At 35.9% G+C, this 12,015-nt stretch overlaps 1 protein-coding gene across 1 annotated transcript; it reads right to left on the bottom strand.

The window, feature by feature from the left end:
* Positions 1-649: 649 nt before the first annotated feature.
* Positions 650-9,544, bottom strand: LOC146736280 (2-hydroxyacylsphingosine 1-beta-galactosyltransferase-like). The gene is made up of 2 exons (XM_085505258.1): positions 8,687-9,544; positions 650-736 (listed from the first exon to the last, which is right to left on the bottom strand). Exons 1-2 carry the CDS (start codon positions 9,542-9,544, stop codon positions 650-652), a joined length of 945 nt encoding a protein of 314 aa, XP_085361384.1.
* Between the last annotated feature and the right edge of the window lie 2,471 nt (positions 9,545-12,015).

Genomic DNA, 12,015 nt, shown 5'->3' with positions numbered 1-12,015 from the left:
AGATGTTGAAAGAATGCATGTCGACGCCTCTGAACTCGTCAACAAGTGTCGCTGGAACTAACAACGAGCTGGACATAATCACAAGAAAGAACTATCTTTGTAAATTACTTTTTCTGCTTGAAACATTTAGGTTAAATTCACATATTTAATCAACCATTTGAAACATAAATATATATAACTGTATAAAAATAACTGGTGCATGTCGCTGTATATGAATAATCCATTTGACCCCATTTATTACCAATACAATAATTCAATGATTTCACTGTAACCATCGTGATTAATATATTTTGACATAATTAGCCAACAGAATATATGAACATTATCAGTGCGTTTGGTTAGTAGTCGTACAGGATTGAATCTTTAAAGATGAATTGTGAATATTAAATTGTTCACAAAAACTATAGATTCTTATAAAGTGGGATCTTCATTATCAATTTTAGAAATTGTCTGAAATCACAATGCATGGTAATACAAGAATGTCCATAATTATTAGTCCTAGGTTGTATGCAGTTCAAAATAAGGGACTCATGAATTGGCATGCACCCAACTGTGTGTTCATTCATACATATGTATCACATCATATACATAACTGGTTCAAACTTCTTACATTATATCAGACATATGCACACATATTTATTTCATGATTCTAATCAAGGTGGCTGAATGGCATCCATGTTATGTCCCACAGTGCATTAAAATCACATATTTTCACCATTCCAGAATCGAATCTCAACTGTGTGTGAACAAATTTAGTTTAAATTCATACTTAATACGTAATTCATACTTGGTATGGCTGTCCTTTTTCTTAAATAAAGTGTGTTTCTTGTAACCAACCCGTATCCATAGCTAATTCTCATCAAAAAGTCTACATGCAAGAAGTATATATGCAATAGTGTCATACTATTTAAAAAGGGATTGAATTAAATCCTTAAATCTCAGTGTTTTGTGAGCATATTTTACTATACTCAGTCATACTTCAATACACCTTGCACCATTCAATATTTTAGTATCGAATAAATCTCAATAAGATTGTCCTTCACAATTAAGCAACCTCGTACGTGCCAAAAAAACAACTGCCAGGCCAAAGGACTAGCACCAATTCAAAATTGTCAATCTAAAGACTTGGTCCCAACAAAATGAAGTCATCCTTAAATCCCTATTTACTATTCTATTGACTAAAAATATGTACCTGCTCAGCATTTATTACTTCTACACAGCTGTTTCTCCAAAATTAGTTTGTTGTGGATTTCGGCAACCATTTTGGCTATGTCGTTTTACTTTGATCTGTTTTGAATTACGTTCAATTTCTTGTGCAAAGCAATTCATTTAATTTCTTTTGTTCAGTATGTTTGAAAGGAGGCTGTATTTTGGAGATATAATCTTGTGATCTGCATGTTTTTGTGCAATTTATCGAACATGGACCATCCGTGCATAGCGTGTCCTGAGTTGAAGTGACAACACAATCCCCTGATGTCTCCCAAAAATAATCATGAATAAAAAAACATCTGATAAAAACAAGTTTCTAACACAGGTGAAAAAGATAAAGAGGAAAGATTTCCTCAGTCTATGAAGGTTTTCTGCAGAGTTTTGCCAAGCGTCAAATTTCTACCAAAAGCGCATTGGTGACTGATCATATTCAACTGTTCATCAAATAAGTGCAACGGTGAATCATGTCGTGGTTCATGTCATTTCGTGTAATGTGACGCTATTCCATGCGTCATTTACCGGTTATGGCATATATTCAACTATCCATCGAACGAGTTGGACGGTGAACCATGTCATGTAATGTTATTTAAATTTGAAGCCGTTCTGTGCGTCCATTATGTTGCTACGGCGTATATTCATCTACCCATCAAAAGAGAGAAATGGTGAACCATGTAGTGGTTAATGTCATGCCATCAATTAATGTGAAGTCATTCTATGCGTAATTTATATATATTCAACTGTACATCAAAATAGTGGGACGATGAGTTTTGCTGTAGTTTTTGTCATTTCAATTAATGTGAAACCATTCAATGCTTCATTCAAGTGAATATATTGTCCTTTAATGTGAAGCCATTCTATGTGTTATTCGTGTTTCTGTGACATATATTCAGCTACAAATCGAAAGAGTGGGACGGTGAAACATGTCGTGGTTTGTATCATGTTATTTAATGTGAAGCCATTCCATGTGTCATTTATATTTTATGGCATATAATACACTACCCATCGAATGAATGGGTAATGAACACAAATAAACTGCCGTATAAATATACTGTTCATTAACGATTATATTTTGTTCTGTTTCATGTTGTATTAGGAAACGTTTGACACTGTGATATAAGTCTATTTGATGAAACGAAAGATAAACTAATACGACTCATCACAGCAATCAAATCTCTTCACATAAAGTGAAAAATATACTTGTTTTACTTGGTTTGTCATTGCTATGGGTGTAACTAATAAACAAAAGTCGGAGAATAGATTGACAATTTTTAAGTGGAAGTTAGAGCTTCCAATGATAACTGATTCATATATTTAAATTATAACAATATAAGAATCACATAATTGATGTAGCTGTTTACAAAATTCTCAGGGGACGCTAACAAAGTTTAATTAAATTTGGTGCATAGAACGTTTTAATAATTACACATAATAAATCTCCCCTTAGATGTTCAATCGAATTTTTCATTTGATTTGTTAACTTCTTATGTTGTGTTGTTTTTATTAGTTAGGTTTTCTATCTTAATTATTTATATTATTTATTTTATTTGTTTTGTTGAAAATATATTCTGTTAGTTAAGATTATCAACAGGAATCTTTCCCCAAACAATTAACATTGTTCTTGAGCAATGCTTAAATTTAAACATTAGAACATAGAAATATTGCAAATGTGACCATTGTAAGGCTTGCTATTGAGCTTCTATGAGTTGATTTTTGTTTGTTTGAATGTTTAAATTTAAGCATTTAAACTAATATATTTATATAATTATTATGTAGCTTAAATTCAAACATGGACGAGCATTTATTTCAAATCTTAAATTTAAGCAAGGATAAGCATTTTATTTAGTTTCAAGGGCTTAAATTTGGACCAACCGTTCTGATCTGCTGTTTAAATTTAAGCTTTTTTTCAGCGGCCATATATTGCTTTGAAGTGCATGAGATATCCCTGGAATGTAACCATATTATTTAAAATCATGAATACAGCAGATATTTGTAAAGACAAGAGCTGTTTTTACCGTCAAATTGTTCTCACGTGGCAAATGAGACGATGTCAACTTTTTTATCACTTTTGTATCAAATCGTACCTTATTCTGTATTCCTTTCTTTTTGTACAAGAATGTAGTATTGTTATTTAATCCGCTTGGCGTAAAGTATTATTTATAAATAAAGTATTATTTAGCCAATACAATTAATTGATACATGGTTATGCAGGTAATACACGTTCTTTTACAAGCATTGTGCGGTTATGTAGTAATACAATGCCCGTCTACAAGTAATGCACATTAATATACTACTATAATGCCCATTTAGAAGTAATATACGGTTATGTAGTACATGTACTATTATAATGCTAGTTTACAAGTTATGCAAGGCTATATAGCAAATACATTGCCGATTTACTTGCATACTCGGTTGCAGTTTTACAATTAGCATAAATACATGGATACCAGGCAATATAATACTAGAAATAATACATGAATATTGTCCTTCTTGGCTAGAATAAGTTATTAGTAATATTATATTACAATACGAAAAAAAGCAGTACTACACGCATAACTGTGGTACCATGTTTTCACACCGTATTGGTTTTGCGCCCTGTTTAGACTGCAATGCTTTTTAAAAACGTTCGAATTGTGGTACGCTTTAACCGGCTCTTCAAAATAAATAGACGGGGTATGACACGACTCAAGCTGACCAATAGGTGTTCGCTCGTAACGTTGTTTACGTGTACCATGCTCTTCTTCCAGTTATAGTGTATTTTGCCGTTTATAGAACAAGGTACACACAATCTTAAGTTATTCGAAAAAATAATTCACTATCAATATCGAGTGTTTGTTGTTCAATCTAGAAACTTCAATAATCGCTACTGTGCGGTCACTTTTCATGAAGTATCGCTGTCACCAGAAGCGTAGAGGCCGTTTTGTGCATATTTAAATATTTATATTTTCGATGACAGGTGAAATATTCTTACGGCGATAAAAAAAACGATATACCGTCGCAGTACTCCAGCTATCTATACATTGTATCTTGTTTACAACCAACTCCCCGAGTAATTGCGATTTTAAACAATATTTGTACGCCGACGTCAGAGTGTGATAACTTGAACAATAGGATCGATCAAGCAATGTTTTTCAGTATGTACATGAGTAATTTGATTTATTACTGTATTTCATTACGATTTTTTTACCAGCACATACAAATTATGTACTATTTTACGCTAAAATAACGAGGCTTTGGTTATTTGGTGCTCGACCGTCCTCAACGAATACCATAAATAATGTTCACGAACGAGAAGGCTGGTACGCGGTGTGTCATACCCCGTGTACTAGTATTTTATAGTCCTTTGGCGGAGTTTCTTCTGTATAGCGGAACACAGACACACAAGCAATCCCGCAGGGGAAGCACGCGCAATTGTTCTCCGTCGGTGACGGCGCAGTTAAATATTGATAACTAACGGCTTTCTCTATTCACCCCGTACGTGTCAAATTGGGGAAGAAATTAAATACAGATATAGTGACACAGTTTGTGTGTATATCTATTACATATATTATTATTAATTATTATTTTAGCTAGTTACCCGTGAAAGAAGGAACATGTAACTAATACACTTACATTTCCATTATTCCACAAATATTTCAAAACAGAATGTATCACTGACCCAACACTTTTGCCTGACGTCCTTGATAAGAGCAGTGGTCAAACAATATATCACGTGACAAAATGTGGCGTACATGCACTTCACTTTGATACACTGCTTGGAATCACGTGTTTCCGACTCCGGTTACATATCGGATAGAAAGAAAAATCGTGCTTAATTGTTGCGTAACCGTCAGATAACCGAAAGTCTAACCGTCGCGTAACCGTCAGCGGAATAACTACATTTCCTTTCATTGGGTCCAACCTAAAAAAAACGGAAATTTCTGAGAAAACATCGATTTCCGTTCAACTTTTATTATGCGTACTTCTAGATATCCACTCTTGCGACGGTTATTCGGGGAAAGGGATATTAGATTGATTGCTGGGCGTTACGGTCCTGCTTTTGGGTATCATGGCCTTAAACAGGTTGGTCGTCACAGTTCTGGTATAAATTATAGTTGGAAGTGTTCATATTTAGTGTTATAAATGCACGACGAATGTATGGTTTAATTATTCACAACATATTTGTGTATTTTATATGAAATTTGCAAGGCATTGGTGGAAATGGTGTGTTTGTCTATAGTGGCGTTAACGTGTATGTGAACGGTGAGGACCGAATCGGCGCGTGCCGAAAAAAAAAACGATTTCTGTCCTGATAGCTGGTAGCTATCATCAAATAGAAATTGGCCATTGCTTTTAAGTCTAACATGTGCAGTTTTATATTTTATTAAAATTTCAATTCTTTGTTGTCGAACCAGTCCAGACGTTTCAGTGGGCATAGATATGCTCAGTACTGTTCAGGAGAGACTCGAAAGACACAGACCCAAAGAACAGTTTCCTGAGAGCTTCTACCTTTGTTTTCACCGAGGTCAAAACCCAGAGCGCTTGCCATTCTATAACTGCCTATTATCATCACGAGAGGAGATTTTTTCTCAGCAAAACATTGTGCTTTGAATGGACATGCGAAACTCTGTAAGACTAACAATAAATTACCAACCGAAAAGTAACGTCACGAGCTTAGATTTAGTACGACTGAGAAACACGTAATCATATTGGTATTTCGCAGGAACAAGTCATTCTGCATAATTTTGATCTATAATTAACATCAACGCAATATTTTGCAGGTGAATTTATCAAGCACAATACGATTGAAGTTCTTTCTTTATCAAACGTGTGATATTTAGTAGCTGTCTTACATATGTTGAATAAGCCACTCGGCTCGTACCGAAATCTCGCTCTCATTGGTCGATCTCTTTATTTGTCATTACTACGTACAACACCTATTTCCATCGACCGCCAGTTCATACTAGTATTACATATATCTTCTTTTAAGTTCACCACCGAGAGTGTGATTTCGGCTCGTACCGACCTGTCAGGCAGTAAATCTCGGCCCGACTCTATATGAGGACCTAGATCGAGTTTTGTTGGCACTTGGCGTCTCGTTCCGGCCGCTCACACACACGTTTCGGTACGTGCCGACTCGTTCCCGACTGCCAGAAGCCTAGTAGATCCAGGGTCGGAATCCCAGACTAGTGAAATTTTACTAGTTACCCGCCACCGACTTGCCATTCGCAAGAAACTCGGTCGATACGCACCATTTCAGAACAATGCAGTAACCCATGAGTGCACATGATCTTTATAAACAACCAAGATCTGAAATTTCCCTCTGAAAATTACATGGCCATCAAATCAATTATTGCATTTCACTACTTAGTATTTATAGTATTTTGTTTACAATGTGATATATATGTAATTTAGATCATCTATCATGAAAACAAAATCGATAAGCATGAATTAGGCTATCAGCTATCGCAATAACTGAGAGCTTCTACCTTTGTTTTCACCGAGGTCAAAACCCAGAGCGCTTGCCATTCTATAACTGCCTACTAACTTCGCGAGAGCAGATTTTTTCTCAGCAAAACATTGTGCTTTGAATGCGACATGCGAAACCTTGTAATATTAACAATAAATCACCAACCGAAAACTAACGTCACGAGCTTAGATTTAGTACGACTAAGAAACACGTAATCATATTGGTATTTCTCAGGAACAAGTCATACTAGTTCATACTAGTATTACATATATTTTCTTTTAAGTTCACAACCGAGAGTGTGATTTCGGCTCATACCGACCTGCCAGGCAGTAATCCTCGGCCCGACTCTATATGAGGACCTAGATCGAGTTTTGTTGGCACGTGGCGTCTCGTTCCGGCCGCTCACACACACGTTTCGGTACGTGCCGACTCGTTCCCGACTGTCAGAAGGTAGTAGATCCAGGGTCGGAATCCCAGACTAGAGAAATTTTACTAGTTACCCGCCACCGACTTGCCATTCGCAAGAAACTCGGTCGATACGCACCATTTCAGAACAATGCAGTAACCCATGAGTGCACATGATCTTTATAAACAACCAAGATCTGAAATTTCTCTCTGAAAATTACATGGCCATCAAATCAAGTATTGCATTTCACTACTTAGTATTTATAGTATTTTGTTTACACTGTGATATATATGTAATTTAGATCATCTATCATGAAAACAAAATCGATCAGCATGAATTAGGCTATCAGCTATCGCAATAACACATGTTTAATAAAATAAATAATCTAGTAGACTTGTAATCTAACTAAAACCACACTTCTGTAAATGTAACTTAGATTCGCAACTATTGCAGCAATGCCGTGTTTGCTGAATCTAAATATGTTAGTTACTCTAGGCTTGTCATCTACAAAGTACTTCCACGTCAAAATATTTATTTAATATAACCTAACGTTTAATATAACCTAACATGTGATCGGTGAGGGCGCAATAACAGATATAATACTGTGTTCGGATACTGCGAATAAATGTATAATAAATAATAGTTTACCGCTAAAATGTTCATGTAATGAATAATCACAATCGGTAGACAAGCACTCCGCCACGATCGAATTAATATAAGGTTATTACGAAGATAATAATAATACGCTGTCACATCCACCTCCGCTGCGCGTCGGTCGATACTGCCAAAGTACTGTCTTCGTGCATACTTTGAGGTATCTTCGTAATAACCTAATTATTATACATCTTTTCCCTTCAAGGATACATCATGGAAATGCCGAAATTCAAAAGGTTTAGAACAGAATCAGCGAACTTCTTTGCATGGAGTCCGGTCAAATCCTGGTGGCAGCCATGTTTGTTTTTATTATTAGAGGACGCTTACGGGCGTAATCATTCCATATTTGGAATTCGCATTTCCAAATATGGTAGTATGAAAATACCCCTTAAAATACCGCAAAATTACGGCACGCTGTAACTTGTGGCGTTACGGTGACAGATGTAAAATAATGCAAGTTAGTTCCATACAGCATATACGACACCAGTACGAATATATGCACACAACAAAAAATATAAAGTTGTCGCATGCATTGGACGATTGCCATAAACTAGTAAGTTAAAGCTGGTTATTTTGAAATATGGTTTCCGAGTCATTAAACCGGGCCACGGAAGCAGGTTTATATGAAAAAGTAAATGAAATCTATCATATCAAACCAGTAGCGTTACACGTATGTAGTTCACTGTGCGTGATTTACGCTAACTAAATTGAAAGTAAAACAACAACAAACTCTCAGCTGAAAGTATTAAAAGAGCAACTTAGTGTATCAGTTCTCCAAGTTCGGCGTAAAACGACTGCAAATTTGGGAATTTCCGTTCTTCACACAGAACATATCATACGTAGTACTTCGAAATTTACGCAGTTTCCGTTTTCGAGTGGACCTAACCGATATCCGATAAAAGAAATACATTCATGAATATATCGAAATTCATATATATATATATAACAATAAACATTTTCAAGAAACTCACCTGACTAAGAGGGTCTGGGGTTCTTGCTGTTAATGAACCAATATAAATAGCATGCGGCATCATAGGGCGGGGATAATCGAATGCAAAATCAGAACAGAAAAGTACTAACTCCGAATTTCTACATAAACTCCTGTATGAAAGCTCTGGTCGGATGTTATGCCTTTGCTGTATACTTTTGAATGGTTTTAGCAAAAGAAACTCAAACATTGCAGCCGATGCAAGGTATGCAAATGTATTGCCCAGTCTCTGAGAAAACGTCATCTCATCTGAGTATCCTGTTTTTACCGCTGGTACATATGCAGGGTTTGAAGTCAAACCATGAAGTAAATCGTCTATCGTCGGTAAAGCTCTCATGGTGGAGACACTGACGAACGGTACACGCAATGTATCAACAATTAGAGCGAAGCCTGGGTTAAAGGCATTAGCAAGAATTAGATCAAAGTTCGCGGCATTCAAGCGTTTTATGCTGTTACTGTCTTGAATAAAAGCCTCCGTCTCATCTGCCAAAACATAAAAAATGCGAAGTATTTCAGAAATTGTTAGTGCAATATGTGCACTTTTTGTGACTCGGTTGTATGCATCGGGGAATTCATTGAAGCCGGATTCATAGTTTTCAAAATTCATAAATGTTCGTTGTTCTTTGATCAGTCCTGCAAATCTTTGGTAGTAGAGATCATTTATCAACACGGTAACGTTATGACCTCTCGTGGCCAGCAGTTCTCCAAATCTCGTTATAGTAATGTAGAAATTCCCGAACGGGGCGCCAGGGAGAATTAGGATATTGCTGCACAAGACTGGGCAGATCACACACGCTATAACAATAGCACCGATCCATCGGGTATTAGAAAGTGCGGCCATTTTGACGGCGTCAATCAAAGTCCCAGTCCAATGCACAAAACAAAAGGCTTACCTTTAGTGGTATGATCTGAGCTCAGTATTCTAATTTTGTCTTGTATCGCATTATCATAATTCATGCAGAACAAAACACCCTAGCCAAGGTAATATAATATCCCGAACATTAGCAGTGAATTGATATGTGGCTGTATTATGACATTAATCTCAGGATATGCCCAGTTTGTACCCATCAGATAAGCTACTATATGTAGGAGAAAGTGAATGTTGTATAAATCACAATTACTATACGTGATTAAATAATTGTTACTGTCCTATGGGGCCTTGCGTCATCAAAATGTCGCGCTATGGCAGAAGCTTGTCGAGTTTTGTGTGACGCATCCAAGATGTTGAAAGAATGCATGTCGACGCCTCTGAACTCGTCAACAAGTGTCGCTGGAACTAATAACGAGCTGGACATAATCACAAGAAAGAACTAGCTTTGTAAATTACTTTTTCTGCTTGAAACATTTAGGTTAAATTGACATATTTAATCAACCATTTGAAACATAAATATATATATAACTGTATAAAAATAACTTGGGTATTTGGTGCATGTCACTGAATATGAATAATCCATTTGTCCCCATTTATTACCAATACAATAATTCAATGATTTCACTGTAACCATCGTGATTAATATATTTTGACATAATTAGCCAACATAATATATGAACATTATCAGTGCGTTTGGTTAGTAGTCGTACAGGATTGAATCTTTAAAGATGAATTGTGAATATTAAATTGTTCACAAAAACTATAGATTGTTATAAAGTGGGATCTTCATTATCAATTTTAGAAATTGTCTGAAATCACAATGCATGGTAATACAAGAATGTCCATAATTATTAGTCCTAGGTTGTACGCAGGTCTCGCGCGAGTGAGATTTCACCTTAACAACAGGTTGCTAAGCACGTGACAAAGGTCAAACATTCAAGCTTTTAATGGCGTCGCTCCATGAGTCCATTCACGCAACGTGTAAATCGACGAAAACATTCTGCCTTTTCACCGTTTGCCGCGTACGAAATCAATGGATAACATCGATAAATTGACAGTTCCAAAGCTCAAGGACTTTTTGAGGAAATTCGGCGTGTCAACTTCCAACTACAGAAAGAATATTCTCGTAACGCTTGCAAAGGCAGTCCGAAACCTGAACCTTGACGAAGACCCAGATTATTCACGGTATGATCCAAAATATGACGTTAGACAACGTCTTATTGATCTGGGTTGTGATTTCACTGACCCTCTGAGTCTTCCAAATTATTCTTCTGATTTTACTAGCGTTCCCGATTTCGGCCTGTGTGATGTGTTTAACTACTTAATGTGTCACCGATCGGATTATGACTGGAAAAAACTCAGGGCATACAAGTCTTATGAAGACCATAAGTTATATTACGATGGTCATGTGTTGGATATGGAATACACCGCGATATCTGAGAGTAGCTCTGTTGGTGCATTTCGAGCCCAGGTTAAACCTACTCAAAAAGACAAAACATATCTTAACAAGTCAACATACAGTTTGTGGTTTCTACTGAAAAAAGAACACTCTGAAGTTATGACTGCATATTGTGAATGTCCTGGAGGGTAAGGTGCAATGTTATTTATTTTTCTATGATATCATATACCATTTTTTATTTACAAGAAATCATTTTTTAAATAAAATATAATACATGCAATAGTCTCAGTGTGCAGTTGTATTATCTATATCCACAAAGTACAAGGAATTCCATAAATAAGTATTTTACTGCTGTGAAACAATGAGCAAAGTGGAAATTTAAGTAAATGGATGAGGTATAATTTCCCAAGTTGCTTAACTGAAATATTTTAATTTTGATAATTTTATTTTTACAGTGCAGATGGAGCATGTCATCATGTGGCTGCAACACTTTATGAACTTGAGGCATTTAATAAAACATCAGTAACTGATGGTCCCTGCCAGTGGAAAAGAAGACCAATGGAACACGATGAACCTGTTTCTGTTAAACGTCTTAAGATACTATTTGCACGGTATGTTTATTTCATAATAATATGTTTATCTCAAAATGAATAGGCTAAATAGGAAATAGGCTTACATCCATTGATGTTGTGCAATATACTGTAAAACAGTAATCCGGAACATACAAATCTGGGGCACTTCCTAATTACACTTGACATTTTTTATGGAGGTGTTAACTGCACATTTGGCATGCGACAGACAAGTACAAATGTATTGTGAAAACCGCAAACAACAATGACAAGAGAGATTCGCTAAATCAAAATTTCGCTATTACGTCATTTTACCACAATTTGTTAAAATTGCATGTCGCTTTTTCAACATGTTTTACAGTAGTATTTTGTTTTATAATATTATTTTCCAGCTATGGCGTCCAGAAAGAAAATAACATAGGCCAGGAAGATTTTGATCCAAGAGACCCAGTAGACAGAAAACCATTGACATA

Source organism: Saccoglossus kowalevskii, chromosome 11 (genome assembly GCF_978046115.1).
Source record: "Saccoglossus kowalevskii chromosome 11, keSacKowa6.1, whole genome shotgun sequence".
Classification (NCBI taxonomy): domain Eukaryota; kingdom Metazoa; phylum Hemichordata; class Enteropneusta; family Harrimaniidae; genus Saccoglossus; species Saccoglossus kowalevskii.
This window is presented reverse-complemented; position numbering and strand designations above follow the sequence as displayed.